This window comes from Gadus macrocephalus, chromosome 1 (genome assembly GCF_031168955.1).
Source record: "Gadus macrocephalus chromosome 1, ASM3116895v1".
NCBI classification, from domain to species: Eukaryota; Metazoa; Chordata; class Actinopteri; order Gadiformes; family Gadidae; genus Gadus; species Gadus macrocephalus.
Window position 1 is genome coordinate 19,615,804 of NC_082382.1, and position 27,965 is coordinate 19,643,768.

The 27,965-nt window shown below is 46.8% G+C and overlaps 1 protein-coding gene across 1 annotated transcript in view; it reads right to left on the minus strand.

Moving 5' to 3' along the window:
* Window positions 1-345: 345 nt before the first annotated feature.
* Window positions 346-27,965, minus strand: part of LOC132457392 (forkhead box protein J3-like) — a 45,167-nt gene continuing 17,547 nt past the window's right edge. Inside the window, 9 exon segments of the mRNA XM_060051690.1 lie at window positions 346-2,817; window positions 4,703-4,804; window positions 6,238-6,489; window positions 8,657-8,758; window positions 10,118-10,414; window positions 12,013-12,214; window positions 19,351-19,491; window positions 20,567-20,668; window positions 26,183-26,266. Of these exon segments, the coding sequence (XP_059907673.1) occupies window positions 2,693-2,817; window positions 4,703-4,804; window positions 6,238-6,489; window positions 8,657-8,758; window positions 10,118-10,414; window positions 12,013-12,214; window positions 19,351-19,491; window positions 20,567-20,668; window positions 26,183-26,266 (1,407 nt within the window). The 3' untranslated portion in view covers window positions 346-2,692.

The following is a 27,965-nucleotide window of genomic DNA, read 5'->3' on the forward strand; positions in this document are numbered from 1 at the left end:
CTGGTCCAATGAGAAGGGGTCGTAAATACAGTTGGAACACTGTGTGACTTTCACACAGCACGAGCCCGGTGGTCCGCCGTGAGGAGACAGACCGACCGAACGTAATGTTGGCACGAGGATGCCACCTGTTGGACGGTAAACGGTATGGACAAAAATGTTGAGAAATAAGACTTGGAAGTTTGAATATTCGACCCAAAGGTTATGCAAGTTTATTGAATATTGTCTATGAATTTTTTTCTAAACTATCCTATGAGAAGGGGGAGTATTTTACCTTAATATTGATTATGAAATAATAGAGGGCCACTTATCAATTATGATTGATTGAAGAATAACCACAGAAAAAAGTTGTGCGGTAAAAATGGTCAATGACATTTTAATAAACACTGAAACAAAACGTAACAAAGCGCCATACACAGAATATTTATGACACACACAAAAAGCCAATGCAAATTTTTTTTCAGCACTTATTTACAATATACGGACGGTATGTACACAATGTTGCTCGAAGCACAAATAACAAAATACTTTCCCATACTTCAGTTCACCTCTTCTGCCTTCACCTGTCCTTCTTTTTACCAGTTCACGGGCGAATGGGTGGAGTACATACAGATATTTACAAGGACAACAACCCACTAACGTACAAAGATAGATATATTTGCTGCTGCTCAGCCCAACACAGCATTCAATGTCAATAACAACAACCTTTGATCCCTTTTGAAGAACCTTTTCCATCTGGTTTAGAGTTGAGCTCTTTCCAGAGAAAGACCACTTTAAGATTGTTTGTTATATACCCATTAAATAGAAAAACATTTATGTGTTGATGTCTACATGGCTCTTTTGATTGGTGAACGTGTATATTCCGACCTTAAAGAATCGATGCACTCTGGTAGGCTACACGATGACAAAATGAAAAGCTCACCATCTATAATAAATAAAGACAGACAGAATGTTGAATATTTTCTCCTAAGTCTTCGCTTCCTTGCGGTAATAGTTCATTGATATCAATTTTTTTATGCAACAAAAGGTCAGAAGAGAAATTCTTCCCCATTCAATGCTACCATGTTTAAAATTGTGCAAAATCAGCGAGTCGTCCTAATGCCATCTTTCATTAATACTTAATCATTAATTGACGAGCACAGTACTTTAGGTCTCCATTATCCCCCAAAATCTTTATTGCCAAACATGCCTGAAGTCTGGCTAATGTACTCTGTGTCTGGAGATTATATAGCATACTTTCCTGGGTCAGAATGTCCCAATAATATCTGGTCTCGGTAAGCTTAATCTGTGGAATCCATTCTGGGGAGGAGCACCATAAAAAATAAAAACAGACACCAAGAAACGTTGTTCGAACATTAGGTTTTCATCAACCAGGTTCAACGCTTCAACAGGTCAAAGTTCACAACAATTACTCAAAATCAAGGTCATCCGTATTTTTCCGCTGGCCATTATACAGGAAGTTGGAATATGAAGAGTGAATCCTATTGGCCCTAGATGTATGCCCTGTTTTGCCTTGCTATATTATTATGGGATACAAACACGCTAGAATCACAGCATCACTCCATACTGGGTTAAGCGCAGGGTGACTTACCAAGTGATTGAGACGTGGGTTGACAGATTCTGTCATGGGAGGCAGCTCAGAGCAAAATTCCACCCATTGAGATAAGATACATGGCTTTGATTTGCTCCGAAACTAAGACCCTGAGGGCGCTATTCTTATTCAAATCATACATGCATGCAGTGATGCATATGCACATACAAACGCGCGCGCACACACACACAGACACACACCCACACACACACACACAAATGTACCCATAGACAGACAGACACACACACACACACACACCCTTGTATTCGCATGCCCACACAAGGACACATACACACGCACACACACAAACAAACACGCATGATGACAAAAATACTCATCACTGCCAAGCAGCTTTGTGGTCGTTAAGGTTGAAGTGCAACCTTGATTGTACCACAAGGTGGCGCTCCACCGTCAGTAATTGAAGCAAAGGTTGGCGTGTCCTCACTCCATCGAATGAAACAAGCTAAAGAAAACCTAAAATCGACCCTGTTTTGAAGTGGATGCTATGCTGATCCCAATTATCCAGGGGTACCTACATCCGTAACCTGGGCGCATTTGACGTATCTTTGCAGCAATGGCACCAGAGAGAGATTTAGAGAGTCTTGACCACTCACCGGCACTTTTCTATGTTTGACCTTTCAACCCAGTCCAAGCAGGCCGCAACGCACAGTGCATGTTGGGCGGACAAATAACGATAAAACAACTGAGAGGTAAAAAAAAGAACGACAACAGACTTGACTTCACCATCATCGAGACAACATTTCGGCGACTTTGTAAACCTGTTGGGAAGGGAGGGGGAGGGGGGAGGAAGGGGGTTGGTTATGAGTCAAGACAATACAGATAGCCTCTAATGTCCCCAATCAACCCCCATATCCATTTGAGTCCTTTTTTATATGATTGTCTTTAGACTCCTCACCCTTGCGATAAAAAAAAACTAAATGAATCTCAAGCAAAGTCATATTCCATCATTAATTTTTTAGATTGTCTTTTGTTTTCTCTTGTAGGCAAACGTTGCCTATTTCTCTCCTTCTCTCTCTCTTACTCCCTATCTCTCTCTCTCCCTCTCTCTCTCTCTTCTTGTTTCTGAGTGTCTCTCGCCCCACTCTAGACGATGGAGTCCCAGTCGAAGTCGTCCTGGATATCGTCGGCTGCGGGGAGCCGTCTCATGGTGAAGTGGCCCGGTGGGGGGGGCAGCATGTGCTGCTGCTGGCTCAGTTGACTGTGGAGGCCTGGAGAAAGAAAGAGAGGGGAGGGGAGAGAGAGACATAGAGACAGAGAGAGAGAGAGGAGAGGGGGAGAGACATAGAGACCCACAGAGAGAGGAGACGCGAGAGAGACATAGAGACAGAGAGAGAGAGAGGAGAGGGGGAGAGACATAGAGACAGAGAGAGAGAGAGGGGAGAGGGGGAGGGACATAGAGACCCACAGAGAGAGGAGACGAGAGAGAGACATAGAGACAGAGAGAGAGAGAGGAGAGGGGGAGGGACATAGAGACCCACAGAGAGAGGAGACGAGAGAGAGACATAGTGACAGAGAGAGAGAGAGGAGAGGGGGAGGGACATAGAGACCCACAGAGAGAGGAGACGCGAGAGAGACATAGAGACAGAGAGAGAGAGAGGAGAGGGGGAGAGACATAGAGACAGAGAGAGAGAGAGGGGAGAGGGGGAGGGACATAGAGACCCACAGAGAGAGGAGACGAGAGAGAGACATAGAGACAGAGAGAGAGAGAGGAGAGGGGGAGAGACATAGAGACCCACAGAGAGAGGAGACGCGAGAGAGACATAGAGACAGAGAGAGAGAGAGGAGAGGGGGAGAGACATAGAGACAGAGAGAGAGAGAGGGGAGAGGGGGAGGGACATAGAGACCCACAGAGAGAGGAGACGAGAGAGAGACATAGAGACAGAGAGAGAGAGAGGAGAGGGGGAGGGACATAGAGACCCACAGAGAGAGGAGACGAGAGAGAGACATAGAGACAGAGAGAGAGAGAGGAGAGGGGGAGGGACATAGAGACCCACAGAGAGAGGAGACGCGAGAGAGACATAGTGACAGAGAGAGAGAGAGGAGAGGGGGAGAGACAGAGAGACGCACAGAGAGAGGAGACGCGAGAGAGACATAGAGACAGAGAGGGGGAGAGACGGAGAGACGCACAGAGAGAGGAGACAGAGAAAGCCAAAGAAACAGTGAGAGAGGAGAGATGGAGAATTATATAGACCAAGGGAGAAGAGATGAAGAGAGGAGATGAGAGAGAGACATAGAGACACAGAGAGAGAGAAGACGGAGCGAGAGGAGAGAGGAGAGACATAGAAACGCAGAGAGGAGATGGAGAGAGACAGATAGAGAGAGAAATAGAGAGAGGGGGGAAAGGTGTGAGAGACAGAGAGGGTGAGGGAGAGTGACATGGAGGGACGAAGAGAGTGGAGAGGGAGACGTGGAGAGACAGAGAGAGAGAGAGAGACAGAAAAACCGAGAGATAGACAGTAGGAGGGAAAGAGAAAGAGAGAAGGGAAAGGGAGATAGTTGTTTAATTCAATTGTTGTTATCATATGATTGCATTATTCTTATTTCCAAATTATAAAAATGTAATTGCTAACATTATTATATCACCTGTCTTATGTCCTATTGTCCTAGAATCATACATATAATATGGATATAATATATATTATATATATATTATATAATATCCACAATCTTATTATATGCATTTCTGCATATTGGAGAGAGAGAGAGAGAGAGAGAGAGAGAGAGAGAGAGAGAGAGAGAGACAGAGAGAGAGACAGAGAAAGAGACAGAGAGAGAGACAGAGAGACAGAGAGAGAGAGAGAGCGAGAGACAGAGAGAGAGACAGAGAGAGCGAGAGAGAGAGAGAGAGACAGAGAGAGAGAGAGAGAGAGAGAGACAGAGAGAGAGACAGATAGAGGGCAGAACATATGCCAACATGCCTCCCTCCTCCGTGTTCCATGACACCAAGACATCTTCCACGGGGATTAGCCTCCGCTCGTCCGAGCCGTGCCAAACACTACATCCAAGCCCTGATGGGGACTTATGCTTTGAAATCCCTCCCCCGTCTCCCCCACTGGCTGGAGGCTGGTGTGGATCCTAGAGACCCAGACTCACCTGTGCTGGGGGGGCCGGTCTGGGCGAGGTGGGGGAGGTGGGGGTATCCAGGGGGCGTCATCATAGCTGAGATGCTCTGTCTGGAATCCATGTACATGTTTCCTGGAAGGGGGGGGGGGGGGGGGGGGTTGGATGACGGCATGAGAAGAAGTCTGTCTCTAAAACCCTGTCGCTGCTTATCAAGATGAGCCCCGACGCACGGATCCATCTGCACTCAGGCAGGCTGGAATGATGACATCATCCACGAGAATCACACACTTTGATTGACATGACGAGGGCTGGAGGCGGGCCTGCCGCTCCCTATACGCAGAGTACGCAGAGTGCGTAGGGCAACAAGTACCTGAGGGGGCACCAAAAATGAAGGCTCGCGTAGGGCACCGAAACGGCCAGCAGCGGCCCTGGCTGGAGGCGGGCCTTTAAGATGGCGATGTTTTTTAAAGCGCAGCCGGCGTGTGTGGCGTGTGTGTGTGGCGTGTGTGTGTGGCAGGTGTGTCATCATGATAATGTTGTCAATTCATTCTATAGGTGTTAGCATAGATCGTCGTGATTCCTGATGCAGTGTGATGGCTGTCATGTCTGATTACCCAAGCACCACACACGTGTGAGTCTGTCAATAGCCAGGAAGAGATAATGTTTAACAGTGGTAGCAATAGAGATATATCATAGCTCGAGATAATTCAAGATATTATACCACAGTATCATTAAATTCTTAGCCCTGATTGGTCAGTAAAGTTTCAATGGTGTGCATTATCACAACTCTGCCTTTAAACAGTTCCAAACCGATTCATATCCAACAATAACGGAAAAAATACAACAATCTACCAGATGTCAACATGCTCAATGTTCCACCGAAGAATATTGCAGTTTCAGCTGATTCAGCAGATTAAAAACCAAAAACGTTACAGATGGAAGTGACTATTATCTTTGAGTTCTGTGGTATCAGTCGTATAAGCAGAACACCCCACTACAGAGCGTCCCGTTACACGGTGAAATCCGTTCCTCTGCAGGGGGTAAGCATCTTCCGTGTGCCCTCGGCCACATCGCCCGCCCCAAGGCTCATTACCCCACAATAACGGGACACCCGGTCGCGGTTCATTCCTCACATAACAAGCGCTAGGGCTGCTGGATTATGGAAAAATCATAACCACGATTATTTTGATCTATATTGAAATCACGATTATTCAAACGATTTTTTTTTTTGATGAAAACATGATGGATTTATTAGGCGTTTCTCCCGAAAAAAAGAACATTATAACTGTGCACTTAGTAATTTCGGCTTAAAAAAATTACAAAAAATGTTAGAGTTAAAATAGAAAATGTTCAATTAGAAAATAACGTACAAATATGTATCCAGTTGTTCCACATTTTCCACATAAAACATTTAATGAACAAAATAAAGATACTGGATTAAAATATTTGGTTTCAACTCGGTTATGTTCATTTGGAGATCGTTTGACCCAAAAAATCTAAATGGCGATCAATATTGGATTAATGGCAGAGCCCTAACAAGCGCCACACGGAGGGGTCCCACTGACCGCTGCTGATGTGCTGGCTGTGCTGCTGAGCCTGGCCCTGAGGGTGGGCCTGGCCGGCCTTGGGGTGCAGGGTGCCCCCGGGCTGGGGCGTGGGGTGCTGGGCCTGAGCGGCGGTGGGGAGGGACCCCGTCTGGGCGGGGATGACCCCGGTGGCGCTGAAGAACTGGTTGATGGAGGAGCAGAGGTCCGCCATCTGGGCGCCGTCCAGAGACCAGTTGTTGAGCGCCGCCTGACGCATGCTCTCCTTCAGGCCTGGCGGGTTCAAAGGTCACACACGCGCACACACACACACACACACACACACACACACGCGCGCGCGCGCGCGCACAGACACAGACACGCACGCACGCACGCACACACACACACACACACAGTGATTTAGATTGTGGAAGCACCAGCAAAGTTGTGTTGCTGTGTTGGTTTTTTTTGGAAGAGCAGACCTCAGCTTTGAACCTGAGGTCTGAGCGATGGTTGTGTGTCCCTGACATCGCTGGGGTTTGGCGAGAGTGTTTTGATTGAACAAATTAAGGATATTGTAAGTAACAGCCAAACCGATAGGGCTGCGCCAATCCTTTCACTGCATTCACAAAATATTACCGTACGCACACACAAGGCACACAACATTCAACGAGGAGCAGGCATCAAAGAAAACATTCACCTCTTAAACTTTTTCATCAAAGATGTAGAGCAGAAATAACGACCATGGATTTTGTCAATATTGCGTTTGAAGTTAAACCCAACCTGTCCCCCGTATTAAGTATTCATTTAGCTTCTATCCTCCCATCAGCTAGGCACCAACAATCCTCCCATTTCTCTGCGGGAAGCGCCAATTGGATCAAACTCACTTTGTTCTTCGAGAGAGACAGAGAGGGAGAGAGAGCGAGAGGGAGAGAGAGAGGAGCATCTCCTTCCTGCTGTTTGGAGGGTTGCCAGAAAATGGCGGCAGACAGCTTTACTCCGGTGGGAAGGAGGTCAAGCACCGCGGGACGGCGAGAGAAAGAGTGAGAGAGAGAGAGAGAGAGAGAGAGAGAGAGAGAGAGAGAGAGAGAGAGAGAGAGAGAGAGCGAGAGAGAGAGAGACTGAGAACACGGGAGAAGTCAGTGAGAGACAGATAGAGAGACAGAAAGAGACAGAGAGCAAGTGTGCGACAGAGACAGACAGAGGGAGAAATACCGTGAGGGAGAAAGTGAGAGAGGGAGGAAGAGAGAGAGAGAGCGAAGAAGAGAGAGAGACCGAGAAAGAGAACGAGAGAGAGAGAGGAAGAGAGAGTGAGAGAGAGTAAGGGTGGGGGGACAAGGGGTCTTTTTGCCTCTCATTACACCAGCCGCTCTCATCCATCATGTGTGGATGTTCCTGTCTGTGTGCACCAGCCGTGATAAGAGCCTGTTACCGAGCCCCAGCCTAATTGGATTATTCACATCGCACAAACAAGGGAGGGAGGGGAAACAGAGGGCGAGAGAGAGAGAGAGAGAGAGAGAGAGAGAGAGAGAGAGAGAGAGAGAGAGAGAGAGAGAGAGAGAGAGAGATTGTGAGAGCGAGAGAGAGAGCAGAAAAGGACAGAGAGAAGAAGAAAGAGAGCCAAACAATAGCAATAGGAGAGAATATCTCACCACGAATACCGGATCCGAGTGATTCACACATTTGACGTGCTTTGGCAATGCCAACGTATGTTTCCCATGCCAATAAAGGCCTCGCAATTGAATTGTGATTCTGACTCATAACTCTGAGGTTCTGGGGGCCAAGTGCAGAAGTTTGGCAGATGGAAATCAAAGAATAGTTCGCACATTATTAAAATGTTGTTGTTTTAGGAAGAAGAAAATGGTTGGGGTTATAATTCAGGCACAATAAACGGTAAGAGGTCAATGGCTGCCGAACAAACAGACCGGGGCGCGTTTCCCTCAGCGACTCCAGCGTCGGGGATAGAAAGGTAAAGCGAACCGAATGCTAATTTATCAGAAGGCAGTATGTTTACCTCATCACTCCGCCTGACCACTGTAGCCTTATGCTTACGTGTCTTGTTACTATGGTAACCAGAGTGGGCAGGCCATTTTGATTACAAGGTTCGGATGGGGGGGGGGTGGGGATGCAAATCGACCTTGTGTTTACCTGATAACTACTGTGTTCGAGCATATCTTTAAGTATCCATTAGTCACCCGACGACCTTAATCTGTTCGATGGGACACGTGTTGCTCTGGGCATCAAAGTTTGATTGGCCGTTTCCCAGGAGATGCTGAAGTCAGAACACAGCCATGAACACAGCCATGGGGTTCCTCAGAAGACAAGTTTCTTTGTGTGTGTTCGTTGCCATAGCGATAGTGTGTAGTTCGATGGGCGCTTGGGTGCAGATATTGTGTTTGTGAATGTGTGTGAGTTTGTGTACAAGCATTCATGAAAATGTGTGTGTGTGTGTGTGGGTTACCTTGGAACGGGGAGAGGTCGACATCAGACCAGTTGTAACTGGTGGCGATGCGGCAACTTTCCTTTAGCCAATCCAAGTTAGGATACCAGTCAGCTGACATACCTAGGACACACACACACACCACACACACACATACACACACGCACGCACACACACACACACACACACGCACGCCACAAACACACACACACGCCACACACACACACACGCACGCACCCAAACACGCACGCACACACACACACACACGCACGCACGCACGCACGCACGCACGCACGCACGCACGCACGCACGCACGCACGCACGCACGCACGCACGCACGCACGCACGCACGCACGCACGCACGCACACACACACAGACAGTTTTAAAGCATAAAGTCGTTTTCTCCTTTCAGGTCCAGAAGAGCAGCTGCGACTCTAAATCAGCATTCTAGAGTTAAAACACTAAATACTGCATCTAACATACATCGTCTCCAACCACAGCAATTAAAAGCGCTCCTCTCCTCTGCTTTACATGTTAGAGGAATGCAGTCCTATGATCTACACGAGGTGGGAAACTTGGTTTAGAACAGATATAAATTGATCAAATCTAATACATTAATTGACACCGTAATCCAGGAGTGTGTTGAAATAAAGGCCATTAGACCAGCATGAAAGCACCCATTGGATCTGGAAATTATTAACATTATTGTTGTGTCGGTTGAAATGGAGTCTAATCGACTGCGGCTTATGTGGAAGAAATTCTGCAATTGGCCACAAGGTGGCATGTCTCTCCTATAGAGGATCCCTATTCAATCGGAGAGAAGGCGAGAGAGACAGAGAGAGACAGAGAGAGACAGAGCGAAAGAGAGATGCAGAATGCTCATATGGTATCAAAGGCTCCGTGACCTTATTAAGCACAGGAGTGTTCCTTCCTTTCTCCGTCTCATGAGCCCCACGTTGGAGCCTCGTTTATTGGGCTGGTGAACACAGAATCAAGATCTTTGGGATTTTAACTTCATTGCATGTCTTCCATGATGTAAAACCGACCCAGAAAGCCATTTTGTCAATTATACCTCTAAGTCATAATTTTGATTAAGTAATCATAATCAATCATCATTAAGTAATCATTTTTGAAAAAGCTGATGTATGTGCTTGCCAGTCTTAATCAGCCTTCCACTATGCTCCAAACTCGTTCTCTTCGTGGCGTCAAAGCTACTCTGACACCGAAAGGGTATGCTAACGCCGCGCAGATGTTAAACCCGATGTCGAAACTGACGTGAAACTGGTGTCAGCCCTATTTAGAATTGGATGTGGAACCAGATCGGAAACCTGATGTGAAAACAGATGTGAAACATGATACCAAATTCGACGTCAAACAAGACATGAAACTTAAGGTCAAAACCAGATGTAAAAGCAGACGTGAATCAAGACATGGGAACCGGTTGTGACACCTGATGTGAAACCGGGTGTCGCAGGTCTCACCCGTGCCGGAGAGGGCGTGGAGTGAGAGGGGGGAGGGCTGCTGGGAGTGCTGGCCGGGGTGCGCTGGGTGCGGGGAGAGGTGTGGGAGGTGGTGGGCGTGGTGCGGAGCCTGGCTGTGGCCGTGTGCTTGGTGGTGGTGGTGGTGCTGGTGGTGGTGCTGGTGGTGGGCCCCCCCGCCTCCAGCACCGCCGCCGCCGCCGCCACTGCCCCCGCCGTTGACCCCCGAGCCGGGGGAGTGCTGGTAGGAGCACACGGTGTGGCTCTGCTGGCCCGGCTCACCGGGCATCCCCATCAGATCTGCCCGAAAACACAACAACCAACAATGAACCCGTTTCCCCCTCGGGGACGAATACGTCACCGACCGCTCTAACTACCCCCCGATCAAATATCAGCGCAGTTTTGGGCTCCAACAAAAAAAACTCCTCTTTGAAGTGAGCCTCGTTTTCTTTCTTTGTTTCTTCAAAGTTATCTTGATTTTTCTTTGTTGAACCTATTACTGCGACCTCCTCTGAGCTTTTGTTCGATCAGACTTCCTTTCCGTTGTCACAAGCAAATATTCCCTCATCTCCTCAAAGAGACTCACCGTCACCAGCGGTTACACCCAGTGTAATCCCCTAGCCAACGTCTTAGGGGGGGGGGGGGGAAACGCTTTCCCTTGTTAGATGTTCTACTAACTACTAAATCGGTATTCTGTTGTCACATTATCTCAGAACCAAAGGGACGTTTGAATTGTATAATCGGTTGGTGTTCTGAGGGTAGGGGTACAACAGCAGGAAGCGGGGAGCCGGTTTTGGAGACGCGGGTCATCGCCCCGCCGTACGCCAAACACTCAGTGGCGCGCATCACAAAACTCACAGGGTTACAGAACGCGACGGGGGTGAGGTCACATGACCCGACCGGAGGCTTCAGGAAGCAATTAGCGAGATGCCTCACCAAAAAAAAAACACTGCGCTAGGAGAAGAAATCTAATTAGCTCGCTATCGGAGCTCCTCGAAATCTTGGCTCTGCTTCGCTGCATACGTGTTCGTACTGTTGCTGTTCCCCCCACTTCCTCCAAATATCTCTGCCTGCTAATTGCCTTTACTCATTTGACTGAGCGAGCCGTAAACTGTAGATATGTGGAACAATAGATTGTTTGTTTATTAAAGCACAATAAAGGAGGAGGAGGAGGAGGAGGGGGGGGGGGGAGGAGGGGGAGGAGGTGGTGGAGGAGGACGAAGAGGCGGTTTGAGTGGTGAAATGCTTTGACTGCAATCCAAACAATGTAACATTTTTGTCTACAGCGACTGCAGTGCGATGTACACTTGACAGTTAATTATGTGGGCGCAGCCTGACAGTGCAGGCTGCTTGGTGTAAACGTACGTGCTTGTTGTTGTTGTTACATGCACAACCTTGTGTCAAGGTTGTGCAGACATCGGTGCACAAGGCACATGTAGCAGCGCGGGCTAGCATGCAGCGCGGGCTAGCATGCAGCACCGCTAGCGCGTTCTCACTAAAAGGCAATCAAGCACGCAGCTCGACGAGCTAGCGCTATGGCTAACGCGTGCGTCCCGTCCCCCCCCCCCCCGTACTGACACGTGCACACTTACACGTGCACACCTTGTTGGAAGAAAGGAAGAGAGCAGAAAGATATTGAAAATCAAGCCTGCACAAACACACACACACACACACACACACACACACACACACACACACACACACACACACACACACACACACACACACACACACACCATGCATGGAGAAAGACTGCTCTAAGTCACAGAACACACACACAACACAGATACAAAAACACACAACCACCAACACACATACACACACAAACTGCACTCACACACTCACCCATCATACACGCACGCGTGCATGCACACACACACACACAAACACACACTCACCTGGCTGGGAGAAGGACTGCTGGAAGACACGCTGGTAGAGGGAACGGAAGGAGGCGCTGAGGTCCTGGAAGTCTGAGAAGCAGAGGGGCTGCTTGTCCCGGGCCTCCCCCGCCGGCGGCAGCCCGTACTGGGGGGGCTGCGGAGGGGCAGGGGGCGCGGACGGAGGCGGCGGGGGGGTGTGCTGCTCCGAGTGGCTACCCACCTGGAGGAGAGAGAGAGAGAGAGAGAGAGAGAGAGAGAGAGAGAGAGAGAGAGAGAGAGAGAGAGAGAGAGAGAGAGAGAGAGACAGAGACAGAGAGAGTTTAGTGACTAAGTAGGGATAGATAGATATGTATGTATATACACATATATAGACAGACAGACAGACATACAGACAGTCAGACACAGACAGACAGACAGACAGACAGACAGACAGACAGACAGACAGACAGACAGACAGACAGACAGACAGACAGACAGACAGACAGACAGTCAGACACAGACAGACAGACAGACAGACAGACAGACAGACAGACAGACAGACAGACAGACAGACAGAGGGTAGCACCGCCGAGTGCTTGCGGTACTAACCCGGCAGACACAGTACTTTCCACATGACACCCCCAAAAGAAAAGATCCAGAACCTCCCACACTCTGTTCCCTCTCCATCATCCCAGTGCAGCTCTGACACCTACCATATACATTCACCACCGAAGAAGAGACACATTACTATGTTCACCGCCAAGGAGGGACCCACTAGCTCTATTTTCACCACCGAAGAAGAACAACTACCTCCATAGCCCCCAAAGAAGAAAGCCAACTACCTCTATTCTGACCACCCAAGAAGAACCAATTCCCTCCCTATTCACCACTGAAGAAGAACGAATATTCACCACCGCAGAAGAACCAACTACCTCCATATTCACCACCTAAGAAGAACCAACAACGTCTATATTCACCAACGAAAAAGAACCAACAACCTTTATATTCGCCACTGAAGAAGAATCAACATTCTCTATATTCACCACCGAAGAAGAACCAACAACCTCTATATTCACCACTGAAGCAGAACCAACTTCCAGACATTCCACAACTGAAGAAGGACCAACAATCTCTATACCTACCAACGAAGAAGACATACATAACTCCCAATCGACCACTAGCTGGGATTTTTAAGTCTCTCTGTGTATTAAAGGTCAGCGAAACTCCAACTTACCTTGATTCTGGGATTTTTGTAATTCAGAAAACAAAGTCATTAGTAAAAGACAAAGAAAAGAGGATGGAGCTAATTCCAAAACAAGGGCTTAGCTACGCTGGAAGTTGGGCTACCCTCCAAGCAGAGCTGAAAGCAGATGCCGATGCTCTTGAGAGTGTGCAGTGAACCGATGTATTGGCTGGAGTTAAGTTTGAAATGACACCAAAACTCAGAGAAAAATGGCCACACAGCATGTGAACACACACACACACACACACACACACACACACACACACACACACACACACACACACACACACACACACACACACACACACACACACACACACACACACACACACACACACACACAAAGAAACCTTGTTGAAATCAACAAATGTATTACATTTGTTATACTGGATTTGAATTAACAATGAGACAAAAAATGGGCTGATCAGCATGAGGAGCTACACCAATGAGCAGCATAGCGACATGCGATCAGCAGAATCCTTCGCCATCCCCGGAACACCAACATACCCATGCCCCATCTCCTCTGATGCTCTGACCCAGAGATACTCTTAGCTAGGCCCAGATGTTGTTTTCAAACAAACTTGTGCAGCACTTAGAGTTGAATAGTTGTCATCGCTCCAAAATTAATATAAATGTAAATACCACGTCATATAATTCAAATGGTGACAAACACTACTTCAAAACTAATATCGGATCAAATAAAAAATTAACAACTGACAATTTCTGTGTCCTTCCCGACAAAGTGGAATGCGACCTGTTTGTGTATTCACCACTGTCACCTGGTCATAGCAATCACCTGGAAATGGGAAACAGAAAAGGTCTGGTCATTTCAGGTCACACTGGTGAGGTGGAGAACGTTGCGGACGCCATAGGCTGGTATGAATGCACTCTGCAGTGAGTGCCGGAGCCGATCACACAGTCTCTCTCTCACACTACAATGGTACCGGTCATAAATGACCGCGATCGGAAAAATCAATAGCGTGAAAACGTTAGTCACCAGTCACAGCAAACTGGGGTTGGGAACACAACGTTATTCTGTGTTGGACTCCAGCCACGGTGAGTATCAACCTGAACGGGAGGTTTAGAACGATAAAGTAGCACAAATGGAAGAAAAATGAGAAATTTCCATTAAATGGACATTACATCTTGAAAATCGCATCATCTGTGAATTATAAAGATATAGTTACGGCCGGGGAATAATAATCAGCCCTGCGTCTGAAACTTTACTGAGAGATTAATTATTGGATAGAAATTGGCCAGCCCCTAGTGTGCCAACCTAATCTCCTCCGTTAAAAAGTCAATTTATTATCACAAACAAGCAAGATGTGTAACACCGCCCCCCCCCCCCCCCGCCCCCCAACACACTCAAACACGTAAAAGCCTGCACATACACACACACACACACACACACACACAGTGTCCACATGCGACTAATTGATTCAAATAGCCAAAGGACCTTGTTTAGCAGAGGACAAGGAAGTATTTGATCAATTTGAGCAGCCACTGTGTTAACTGGCCAAGTACGTCCCTGTATATCCAGTTGTCTGCCAAGAGTAGACCTACTGCCTCATCCAAGACCTCAGGCACTGGCACACCTCCGTTGCCGTGTGTCTGTGTGTGTATGTGTGTGTGTTCGTCTGTCTGTGTGTGTGTATGTGTGTAAGTTTGTCTGTGTGTGTGCGTGACAGATACTAGGCAAAAATACTTCTGTTTGCCTCTGTTTGTCTTCTATGTATTTATGCTTTCATGCATTGGTCCGGGAATATGTCTGCTTGTTTGTGTCTGCATGTGCGTGCGTGCGTGCATGTGTGTGTGTCTGTGTGTGTCTGTGTGATTGCACGCGTGTGTGTGTGTGTGTGTGTGTGTGTGTGTGTGTGTGTGTGTGTGTGTGTGTGTGTGTGTGTGTGTGTGTGTGCGTTTGCGCACACGTTGAATCCCATTGGTTTGCTTCGATTAAAACATGAAGTAAAGAGAATCTCCCAAACCCCCTCAAAAAAAGAAAAACATCAGGTTAACATAATTTCCGCCTTTCAACGACAGAGCTGTAACCGGTGGTGTCATGTGTGCGTGGTGTTTGCATGACGGAGCGTTACTATAACTCATCACATCACAGCCAACCTCTCCATGCGTCTCATCACAGCCGCAGAGATCTTCTGATGCCATTAAAACACGACCGCCTCGGTGATTGAGAGCTTTGTTTGTGAGCTGCAACGCGATGACTCACTGAGATCATATACATACAATGCTCAAACACACAGGAGTGGGGGCCGAGTGCTGAGTGCATTACCACGACCCCGAGTGCTCATCCCAGCCTCTTCCAGGCCAGTTCTGGTAATGAAGGGGGAATTATACATGTGCTATCGTCACAACACCTCTCCCGTTGATTAGTATCGACATAGTCTCACAAATCAGACGTTTAATCAGACGATTACCGTCTGAGGCCTGATGGCAGACGAGCTAAACTCTGGTGAATGGGTGTTTAACTTTCTCTCGCTTCATATTAGTTTTGATCAATCCTCTTGCTGGGGGCAGGAATCTGTGAGCATGTGATTGACCGACGTGATTGTGTAGGAATACACTTATTGAAATCCCTTTCCCGACGATTCATCCACTCGTGCACATGAGTTTCACCTCGGTGGAATATCTCCGTAACGCGACGGTAAACAATGAGTAACTCCGCCCTTTGTAGTTCTTGGTTTCCAACCCCTGAAGTTCTTCGATAAAAGTAGGACTGCTGGATCAGGGATTAGTATTGACCAAATTGATGTTATATATATATGTTTCCCATATATGCGTTCAGCAGCGGCGGATTGTCAGCGCCACTGCAAAAAAAAGAAATATATATATGTAAATACAATTGTTTCTGCCAAGTTCAAGGCCCATTTGCACAATGATCTGGCCCAGCAGATACCTTGACTCTGTTGACTCTGTCATATTTGGAAGCTCAATCTGTAAATGTTCCCCAAAAAATCTCACCAGAAGTACTCATTTAACCATAGGCGTCAGTTCCACTGGGGACACTGGGGACGCGTCCCCACCAGTTTTCGTCAAGATTAATTTTGTACCCAAAAAAACAACAACTTGAGTTTAATTATTATGGATTATTACACGGCTCTTCTCAATGCTGTAGACTGCTCCTCTCACTTGCATCGCCTTCCCAACGTTCAGCTGTCAATTATTTTTGTTTATTACACGGCTCTTCTCAATTCATAAAAGTATGAATAGACCTCTGAAGAATAAGTCCTGCCTCCGAGGCTCCGATAGCATGTTTTTTTTTAATGATTATACATAACAAGCTCTCCAGGTGACGAAGAAGTAAATGCTGCTCACGTTTTGAACTACACACTTTTTCCATCTAGATTCCACTTGGGTTTCGGATTGTCCGTGCCGTAAGTAGTAAACGTTTATAAATGTTACTTTAACGGCACCGACGATCCAAAGACATCGCATCACACGCATCTAAGCCGTCCAAGAGCCGGGCATATCAAACTGTTTATTGCCCTGCCTCTCGGTGATTAACCCTTCCTTATTACACGGCTCTTCTCAATGCCGTGGAATGCTCACGTCCAGCATTTTTGACCGCTGTCAAGGAAAGTGGATTTTTTTGCCTATGATTCACGTCATCTGTATCACTCCGCAGTCCGGTAACTTATCAACCCCAGCGTATTCGGTTGCTAAGCGACGTCAACGACTTTGGCGAACTATTTCTCTGCTGATCAACGCTACGAATGATAACAAATGCATTGTAAAATTGACACACTGTGAAGTTATTTTTTCGTTTTGGCAAGTAGCCAATACTAATAATACCAATACTCTTTGGCTGGGATGCAATGATGAGTCATCAGACAATCAAGTCATTTTAGCCTGAATACATAGGTAAAATGCACCAGAGCAGGTTGCTAGTACCATGGACAGTATCAGAACGATAACCTGTTGAACTCTGCAGACCACTGCCACATAAATAAAGGTAAGACGCAATATTTATTGCTTACGATTTGCTGGTGCTGTGGCGAGGTCTTTTGTGTTTTTTGCACTCATGTGGTGGGCTGTTTTAATTTTGGATAGCAATTGATAGTCGGTGGAGTCAGTCCCTTGTTGATTCAAAGTGACTTTTGGTCATTCTTGCTTTGCTTGAATTCTGGAATAATTGTGGGGGGGAGTGCATGAGGTTTGGTCAGAATGCCTGATGTAGGCTAGCTTGGATGAAATGCGTGTTGTGAATTGAGAACAGCCGGCTCATGATGTGATACAGCGTTCAGCTGTGCAACAAATAATTTTTCCTTTTTCAATCTTGACGACTTTTGTAGTGCTTTGTGTAGCCACACGTTTGCCCCTTCTGAACTTAAACACGCATTTCATTTCCTTTCCTAGCTCCTCTTGTTTATGTTGGTAGCTCAGCCATGTCATGTCACGTTGTCAACATTGGATACATGGAGCAGAACATAGTGGGTCATATGTCCGATGCTTTTTGGAAACGTTTTCTTCATAAACGTGCCAGACAGATTTTGTATACATTTGATTCCTTAGTAATTAGCTCCATGGGTACGCCGTCTTTCAGAACCTTTCATTGCCGGCACTAAAGAGAGAAAAAAGAGTGCATCCTCATTGTACCCAGCACTTCTGAAAATGCACTTCCGAATGCGTCTTTGTCCCCAGCACATTTCAAACCAAACTGAAGCCCATGCATTTAACGGGTTATTTTTCAGAGATGTCTTCCGGGGGGGGCATGCCCCCTGACCCCCCCCCTAGCGTTGCTAGGTTACCAACTCACAGAACCACTGCTACAAAAAGTTCCAGGGGAAACACTGTATATATATATATATATATATATACATAAGCTCTGCTATCCCAAGCGTCTTATAATAATATGAGTGCATGTGTGCATGTTTTGAGTCATGATGCTTCCATTAATGTACACACACGGTATTATAAGTTATACCTGAATTTCCGGAGGATGACATCATCAAACGGATGGCGTGCATGTGATTGCTCAAAATGACACCGGAACACAGTCCTTCTTTACAGATAAATAAATGGAGCCAATGATGGAGCCATTCCTTAACAAGGTTACTGAGAACCTGCCAAGTCTTCCGAACTCATTCACCGTTTCTCAGTTCCTGCCTCGTTCGTACCATCGCTGTGACACGTCGGCCATGTTGTCTCCCTCGTCGACAAAAAGCAAATCCTGCGTAAGGCGGTTACGGCGCGAAGAAACAAGCGCAATTATGAGAAAACATAGACCATAATCGAGACTCTGGAAATAACCTGTTTTTCGACCGCTTTTTCCCTGACGTTTAGGCACTCCGCACGTGCTTAATAAACAAATGAGAATAAAGAAAAAATCCCCTTCTTCTCACGTCTTTGAAGCTAATGCTGGTACAACATCGGCGCTAAGGTCGCCACGTGTTTACATCAAACGCGCTCTTGACGAAAAGACCCACTTGGGAAGAAAGACGCCAGGAACACGGCCACGGCTGATTACATCCCCAGGAACGAGAGGGTGCTCATCCCTCATAAATCATCCAGCCCACCACCCTTCATCGAGGGGGGGGGGCAGGGGGGGGAGGCCGGGCATGGACAGCGAGCAGCACCAGAGACCCCAGACCCAATGCGCTGCGTCAATGATCGTCTTTACAATCAGCACACAGACGGTCGCTCTCATGCAGAGGGAGGGGGTGAGAGGGAGGGAGACGGGAGAGAGAGGGAGACAGAGAGAGGGAGACAGAAGGAGGCAGGGAGAGAGAAGGAGACGGAGGGAGGGAGACAGAGGGAGGGAGACAGAGAGTGAGGGAGACAGAGGGAGGGAGACAGAGAGAGGGAGGGAGAGAGAGAGAGAGAGAGAGAGAGAGAGAGAGGGGGGGAGCCAGAGAGAGAGGGAGAGGGAGACAGAGTGAGGGAGGCCGAGGGGGGGAGACAGAGAGAGAGAGAGAGAGGAGACAGAGAGTGGGAGACAGAGAGAGGGAGACAGAGACAGAGACAGAGAGAGAGAGAGAGAGAGAGAGAGAGAGAGAGAGAGAGAGAGAGAGAGAGAGAGAGAGGAGACAGAGAGAGGAGACAGAGAGAGGGAGACAGAGAGAGAGAGGGAGGGAGAGAGAGGGAGTCAGAGAACCACGTGTGTGTGTGAGCGGCCTTACCGAGGGGTATGGGTGGGCAGTGCTGCTGGCCGTGTTGAGGTTGAGGGAGGCCAGGCTCTGGTCTGACAGGCTGGTGCTCAGACTTCCTCCCAGGCTGCCGGGACTCTCGCTGCCCTCCGTGTCCGCATTGTACAACGCTACCTGTGACACACACACACACACACACACACACACACACACACACACACACACACACACACACACACACACACACACACACACACACACACACACACACACACACACACACACACACACATGAATGGCTTCATGTGGGAGGGTGATACACTTGAACTATACAGCGTTGTTGTTGTTGTCATAATGTCTTTTTATATTGCTGGATTGCACCACTGTATTATAGCTCGTCTACACCCTATTCTGCAAGCAACTTGAGTTGTGTGTGTGCATGTTTTTTTTCTATGTGTGTTTGTGTGTGTGTGGGGGGCAGGGGGGAGCTTTATATATGGTGGTAAATGTACTCTACACATGGTGGTAAAAGCGAGACTTACAATCAAACACTTCATCAACACTTCATTGTACAATTTTACAACAAGATATATATTTAGCCCGAGGAACTGAATCAAGTCAATCCAAAGTGAATCCGGCTCAAATGGGTCCAATTAATTTGACGTGGGAACCATTGATGGACAATTAAATTGGATTTAGAAATGAAAGTCCTGCGAGCGTTTTGCTCCACCCATGCATTCGACACTGAGCTGTGATGATTAATGAACACAGATGGTTCACTCAAAACATCAGGCTTCTACTTCCTGAACCTGGAAAGTCAGCCTTTCACGTCATACAGTTTGACGGCTACTGTACTGTACTGTACTGTACTGTACAACAGCCTCACAACAGTAAAGACCTGAAAGGATTCAGCCATACTAGAAAAGCTCACACCAACCTAGTGCCTTAAACTTGTAACATATAACCTAACTTGTAGCTTCACCTCTAACTTCAAACTTCAAACTTGTGCCTTTTAACCATAAACTTATCAACCTCTAACTTGCATCTCTTAACTTCTAACCTAACTTTCAACTTCTAACTTCTAACTCATACCTTGAACTTGTAACTCACACCTAAACTTGTAAATTGTAAACCTCTTGCTTGCGTCTGGTCACTTGATTTAACTCCTGTGTAACACTCCTCCTGCAACTCCTAGCTTGTAAAGCATGTCCCTTGTAAGTCATCCCCTGTAGTGGCACCCATGTCCTACCTTGTTGGTGACGGTGTTGATGGCTAAGCTGGGGGAGCTCCCTCCAGACATGATACAGTCCATCCTCAGAGACTCAGACTCCAGGGTGTAGGGAGTGGACGCCTGTTGGGCAGGGAAAACATCCCCTCCAGCCCATTAAACTCCATTCAGTCAATAAAAAAAAAGATTCCCATTTGAATAGGAGAGCAATACTTGTGTTGCCCAAACAAGTTAGGAGCAAAACAAAGCCTAAACATTAATAAAGCCCTGTTGCATATCCGCAGAAATGTTAATCTCGGTCAAAGTGGTAAAATAGTGGAATAAATCTGTGCACGCCTGCTTTGAGTAACAGTGCGTGTGCACTGCACATCGCAGGAGCTGTAGTCTACCCCAGTACACTTGGAGCAAAGAGTATTTGGACTGAAATCGGTGCCTTGGATGTCATCATATTTAACAGGAGGTTACATAGTGCAGCTTCGTCTACAGCTGGATTGTCTCGCCTTGGAAGCCTATGACCTGTCTATCCCTTCTCTGTAGCAGAGGCTGCGCTCACTCACGAATCACGATCCACCAGTGAGTTCATGCCTTTTTTCAATTCTCCTCAATGTTTGAGAAGGCATTTCAGAAGATGTGTCTCTGTGTCTGGTCGGAGTGAAACTCAGAGCCAAGCCACTGCTTTCCATTAAGTGTTCAGGAGGCCAGTGACGACGTTAATCGCATTGGGCCCGGACAAACCAGGGGGGAAATGGGATGCACCCTTTGCCTCAGATTCCTGGAAACAAGGGGCAGCTCATTTAATTGTGTTTAATTAGCACACACTTAGAACACGCGGATGAGGACTCGCAGCATGAGTCCGACTAGACGAAGGCAGACGTGTTTTTCATGACTTTCCAGAAAGGTGAGTGAGCAGTCCATCCTTATTTTTCATTTTTAATAAACATAAAAATGTAGAGTCGGCTCAGCTCGGTGTAAGGGATTCGGGAAGGCTCCGAGGTCGATGGAAGGTTAAACTGACGCAGACTGCTACAGACTGATTTGTTATAATAATAACAAAAAAATGAAGGAAAGTATTTTCACTATTCTCAGGGTTCAAGGTATCTGGGCTGCGTCTCCCAAACTGCTTACAGTAAGAGGATTGGTGGGCAACAATGCAATCTTTAATTTATGATAAACTCCCCGGAGCAGAGAAAGTGTTTTTGTCGCGTTTTCCATGACTAAAGAAGACTTAGTGGGACAATAAGGACGAGGTGAAGATTCAAGGCAGTCTGTGGAAGCTGAGGAACCAGACAGAATACCTCGAGAGTGACGCATACTGAAAGGCGACACAGAAAGGTCGCTGCAGTGACAAACCGCGACATGGGTGAGTGGTATAATCACAGGTTTTATCAGAACATACATGTACATCTATGCATTCTGTATACTTAGTATTCTCGAGTAATGTTAAACTGACGGTATACTTTATTTATATATACCGTTTTGCTTTGCCTACCGTGCACTATTCCAGACCATTTTGCAATATCTAGAATTTATTTATTGTAAATATTACTTATCTTATTTAATTTAATTTTACCAAATTAATTTTTTATCCTTTATACATAATGCACCACGGGTCGGTTCTGCTATTTGTCTTGTACATTGGTTGTAATTGACAATAAAGCTGACTTTGACTTTGGTGTCAAATCAGTAAGTCAGTACATTAGTAAAACATTCAGGTTTAATTTCTTTGCCAACTGCCCCAAAGTATTATTTGCATTATTTTCACATTTTGCTATGTCAGAAAATGAGAGCTGTGAAACATTTGAATAAGAAGAAATCAAGGTTCAGGAATATCTTGCATAAATGTATTACCCAATAGTCATTTTCTGTCCCAAATGAAACTATCTTTTAGGTTGTTTTGTACCCAAACTCTGAGTAGTGACGAGCCGCAACAATTGGCAGCCGTCTCCTTCTCTAATCTTGTTCTTCTTCTTCTCCAGCGTGCGGCAGGCTACACTCTGCCCACCTCCTCCAACAGTTAAGGCTTCTCTAATTGTCCTTAGCCCATGTGACAGCCCCCCGTTCGTCTCCCCGCAACGTCCGTCGGCAGTGGGGGAGGAAGGGGGAGGGCCCTTCCGCGTAAGGACGGCGAGATGACAAGGCTCCGAATTAATTAACGTGCGTTAAGAAATAAAGAAATAATGAAAGGGAAAATAATAAAATCGTTGGGGGAGGAAAATACGTCTAATGGCAGCCCAAGGGGCTTCTTGTGGCAATAAGCTGGAACACACGTCTCTAATCCCACCCTCCTGTCTCCTGGATTCTACCTCTCTTCAAACTCTCTCGCAACCCCTCTCTCTCTCTCTCTCTCTCTCTCTCTCTCTCTCTCTCTCTCTCTCTCTCTCTCTCTCTCTCTCTCTCTCTCTCTCTCTCTCTCTCTCTCTCTCTCTCTTTCTCTCTCTCTCTCAGATTCTACCCCTCTACTCTGTCCCTCTTGTTCTCTAACTCGCTCCCGCTTCAAAACTCTCATTGAGACTCAATCGCTCTTCCTCTTTCTCTCTCTCAATTCTACTTTTCCTTAATACTCTTTCTCTCTCGGCCCCAACCCCACCGCTCTGTAATACTCTCTCTCCCAACCTCGTGTTATTGCTCTTTCTCTCTCGGCCCCAACCCCACCGCTCTGTAATACTCTCTCTCCCAACCTCGTGTTGTTGCTCTTTCTCTCTCTCTTTCCCAAATTCTACCATTCCTTCATTCTCTCTCCCGACCCCACCTCTCCAGAATACTCTCTCTATCTCCCTATCTGATTGACACATTCCCCACCTTCTGTTGTTGTTTAGTTTCTCCTTTTTTCATCACCATCCTCCTTCACCTCTCTCTCTATTTCCATCTGTTTCTACCTCGCTCATTCCCTCTCTCTCTCTCTCTCCCTCTCCATTTCCATCTGTTTCTACCTCTCTCTCTCTCTCCCCATTTCCATCTGCCTTTCTCTCTCTTTCTCTCTCTCTCAAGCTCCTGCAGCAATGCTCTTTGCCCAGGGGGAGAAGCAGAGAGCGGAGGGAATATAATGAATTGAGTTATATATAGTTATTTATAGTAACACACAAAAAAAACATACACACACACACACACACACAGAAATATACGATGAACGGTGGACACACAGGCATTAATATCTGAAGATAGACAAATGGACAGAGAGAGATAGAGATAGAGAGAGAGAGAGAGAGAGAGAGAGAGAGAGAGAGAGAGAGAGAGAGAGAGAGAGAGAGAGAGAGAGAGAGACAGAGAGAGACAGAGAGAGACACAGAGAGAGAGAGAGAGAGAGAGAGAGAGGCCGACCAGAAAGCAGGTGGGCAGACAGATTAGATAGTGATTATTTTAGCCAGACATACGACAAAACAATGAGCAGCAAGCAAAGGCGAAATGGCCAACGACTAAATAAATATAGGCTGCAAACCAGATCAAAATGCACTAATGGTCAATCTGAGCAAGACTGAATGCAATCCAACGACCATGAGAGAAGCGCCGATACACGGAGCGGTCCTTCAGAGCATTTATCGGGCACATTGGAAACGTTTTCAGAACCAGGATGGTGGAATTGGTCTTGTATTCGTCAGTTGGTTGGTTCCCTCCACCTCACCTCTGAATATTACGAGGAATTTTCAGTGTCGTGGATATTATTGGGAGAGGGGGAGCGCTCCATCTAAGCATCGACCCTTAATGTAGAGAACAGCACAGCAGCGTTGGCGCTAGGCTTTTACCTTTGTCCAAAACCACCATACAAAGAGCCACAGGACTGTCCTGTAGACCCGGCGGTGCCAGAATATTCTAACAGCAAGGCAGATTTTGATATATGCAGTGTACTGCATATGGACGTAGATCTGTTTACCGCTTTTGTTTCTGTTTATCTGTCACACCAATGACACACATTTATCCCCTGCTTGCTAGGCACACAACAGATGTAGGCAGGAGGAAGAATATAGCAGGTTCTCACCAGGAAGGAGAATAAAAACAACCCAATCACGCCAGCGTTTAATGATCAATCAAGAATAGCTTAAAACGAATTTAAGACTTATCTAACTCGTGACTGTTGTTGTCATCCAAATGCAATCTGGTAATGACAGTGTAGCTATTGATTCCAAAACATTCCAAGAAAAGGAAAGCGAGAGTTTAGATCAAAAATCGAGGACACTGAAAAAGAGAGTTTAGATACAATATGGAGGACACTGAAACAGAGAGTTTAGATCCAATATGGAGGGCAGCCAGAGAGAGTTAAAATCCAATATGGAGGACACTGAAACAGAGACTTTAGATCCAATATGGAGGACACTGAAACAGAGAGTTTAGACCCAATATGGAGGACACTGAAACAGAGTTTAGACCCAATATGGAGGACACTGAACAAGAGTTTTTCAGTGTCAAGATCCAATATGGAGGACACCCAGACGGTCGCAGCCTCGCTGCATTCAGCCAGGTGCTATCAGCAGGTCACTGGACGGAGCTAAAGCCGCATACTTGTAATGCAGGGCTGATGTTGCAGCTCTGTCTAGCCAAGAAAACGCCTCCATCACCACACTCGCTCGCACAAAGCAATACATATAGAGATAGGTCCCTCTGATAGGTACTGCTGAGAAACCAATTCTGCCTCTCATCCACTGCCTATACCCTCTTGACAGATGCATTTTTCAATTCTGTTGCTGAGGCCGGTTGATGTGTCGGGGAACGAGACGCGGGCCCCTCAGCACGCGTTCCTGTCAATCACCAGGACTCTTTCAAAAAGAAACGCATCGGACTACAACAATCTGATTAAAACGTCTCGACCCCGAGAAGGAAAAAACAACAAAACCCTTTAGAATGTTAAGTGTAACGTTGGTGAGAGAAAGTACACCCACCATCACCAGACTGACGCCTTTCTGCGATGAGCATGCTCCTTTTGAACAGACATGGTTTCCCTTGTAGCTCTGAAAGGTTCTGATGTGTACGTGTAGCAGTGGACCCCACCAGGTAGTCAGAATTACTATTTGGAGAGGGGAGGTTGTGGTGTATCCAAATTAGATTAAAAACTACTTTAGAAATGAACGGTGGCACGGCCCCAAAGAAATATAGATTTGTCTTAAATGTCCTCGTCATCCCAATTTTCTCAATTATATATTTTGTACAACTTGGGAGTTTTTCGTCAGTCATTCTTCCCTGGTAAAGTAAGGTATTTCCACAACATTTCATCGAATTGCCCCGGAATGGATTCAAAAGTCTCCGATGTTCGGCCACGGAGGGTCTGTGGTTGATTTGCTGGTTTGAGCAGCCTCACCTGACCCGAGCCAGACTGATTGGACTCTGGGGCTGGGGCAGGCTGCTCAACTGCATTGAGTAATCAATGTGCACAGGTTTAACCAGCCATCACCACACACACTCAGGGGGAGCTCTCCTGCATGGATCTGTCATCTGTTTTCTTAAACTCTGCAATAAACCGGTTTTAAAGTTCAACACCACCAGCCTGTATCCTGGTTTTTGGAGGCGCCCAGTAAAAGCCACGTAAAAGATGGCGTGTTGTGCATGACTTTGCCACTCAGGCAAATCTGCACTCAGGTAGTGAATCAGGTAACTCCCTGGCCTGCTTTCAGGTATAGACTGTTGCTGAGGGCCAGCCGGGCTGCTTACCCTCTCCCCGGACCGCGGCCTCTTCTTGGGCCGGCTGGGCACCGAGTCCTCCTTGGGGTTGTTGTCGATGGCCCAGTAGGATCCCTGCAGACAGAGGGAAACATAGGGTTCAACAGGCTGAACAGCCCGAGTGAATTAAAATACTGACCATCCTCAAGTGCTCATGATGCCCTACTTTCAGGTGGGCTGTGACGTCACCACAGGGAATGTGTGGTCATTTTTTTCATATCATCCCATGGTCATTCTTAATTTCTGCACCACGTATTTAGTCAAGTTAGAGTCTATTGTATTTTTTATAAACTGTAATAACAGTTCCAGTCTGAACGGATTCACAGGTCACACCAACCGCCCTGAGCCCTAGGCCTAGGGCCAAGGAACAAAACCCCAAAACCCTAAGAAAGTAGGAAACACAGATTAGAGATCCATGGGTATGACTAGGAGTGCAATATGCCAGCTATTCAGTTTTATAATGCAACATAGAGCAATACAAAGCAGTAATGAAGGTTACTTATTGAACATTAAATTTGTGTGCAATCATCTCCTCTGGTTCCTCAAGCCTGCTGTGATGCCGCCTCCTTCTCTCCAACGGGAGGAATAGAAATAAAACAAACGTCCAACGCAACAAAAAATAAAACCTGAAAACACAGGACTACTTCACATCAGGTAAACTCATGGCATCCGTCTTTATTCCTTTAGCCCGCGTCTGTAGCCAATCGATTCCCACCAGACCAAATTCTGTGTTGTGGTTTCTTCCCGATGTGGGGGCGAGGGGGAGGGGGTGGGGGGTGTTCTTTCCCTTAGCCGTGAAATCAGCTGAAATCCTTTGGACACGCCAGGCGGAAAAAAAACAAAGCAAGAAGAAACCCAAAGCTGCCGCCTCCTTAAGACATACAAGGTGAAGCAGAGGAAATCAATTGTTTTTAGGTCCTTCATTTTCTCCTCTCTTTTTTATTTTTTGCGCGCTACCTTCTTGTTTTTTTCCCTTCCCTTCGCTCGCCTACTTCTCTTCAGGGGTCCTGAGCAGCCCACCGCCCTCTGTGGGTTCAAGTCAGTTCATCACACACACACACACACACACACAAACACACACACACATACACGCACACATACACACCTATACACACACACGCATGTGCGTGTACGCACACGCATACACACGCAAGCACATAAACAAACAAGCACACGCATGTATGCATGTACACACACACAAACACACGCACACCCACACACACACGTACACGTAGACATGTGCACACACAAACACACAGTCACGCCCACACACACAAAAAAGGACAAACACACAAACACAGAAATGCATACACCGACAGACACAACACACACACACACTAACACACAAAGGCACACACACACACACACACACACACACACACACACACACACACACACACACCTTCTCCCACGGTCTCCTCCCCCTGTTCCGAGTGAGCTCCCCGTCTCAGAGTCGGTCTGCACCACACTGCCAATTAATACCAGACCCATGCATGATTTAGCTCACCCACTCGCCCAGCGCAACCTGCTCACACCCAGACACCCCTTGCTGGGCTATCGATTGGTTCGATCCTGGGGCCAAATTAAGGTGCCGGTCAGGTCCAAGTCAGGTTAATGGGGAGGGGGGGGGGGGCTGCTGTAGTATTGCTGGGTTATCTTTTTGTGTGTTTTCTCTGAATCTTTGTAGTATTCTGGTCTCTCTTCTCAAGCCCAAGGATTCAGTATGAATTATTTAAGCACACTTCCTTCTAAAATCCTTTTTCAATGGCCAAAC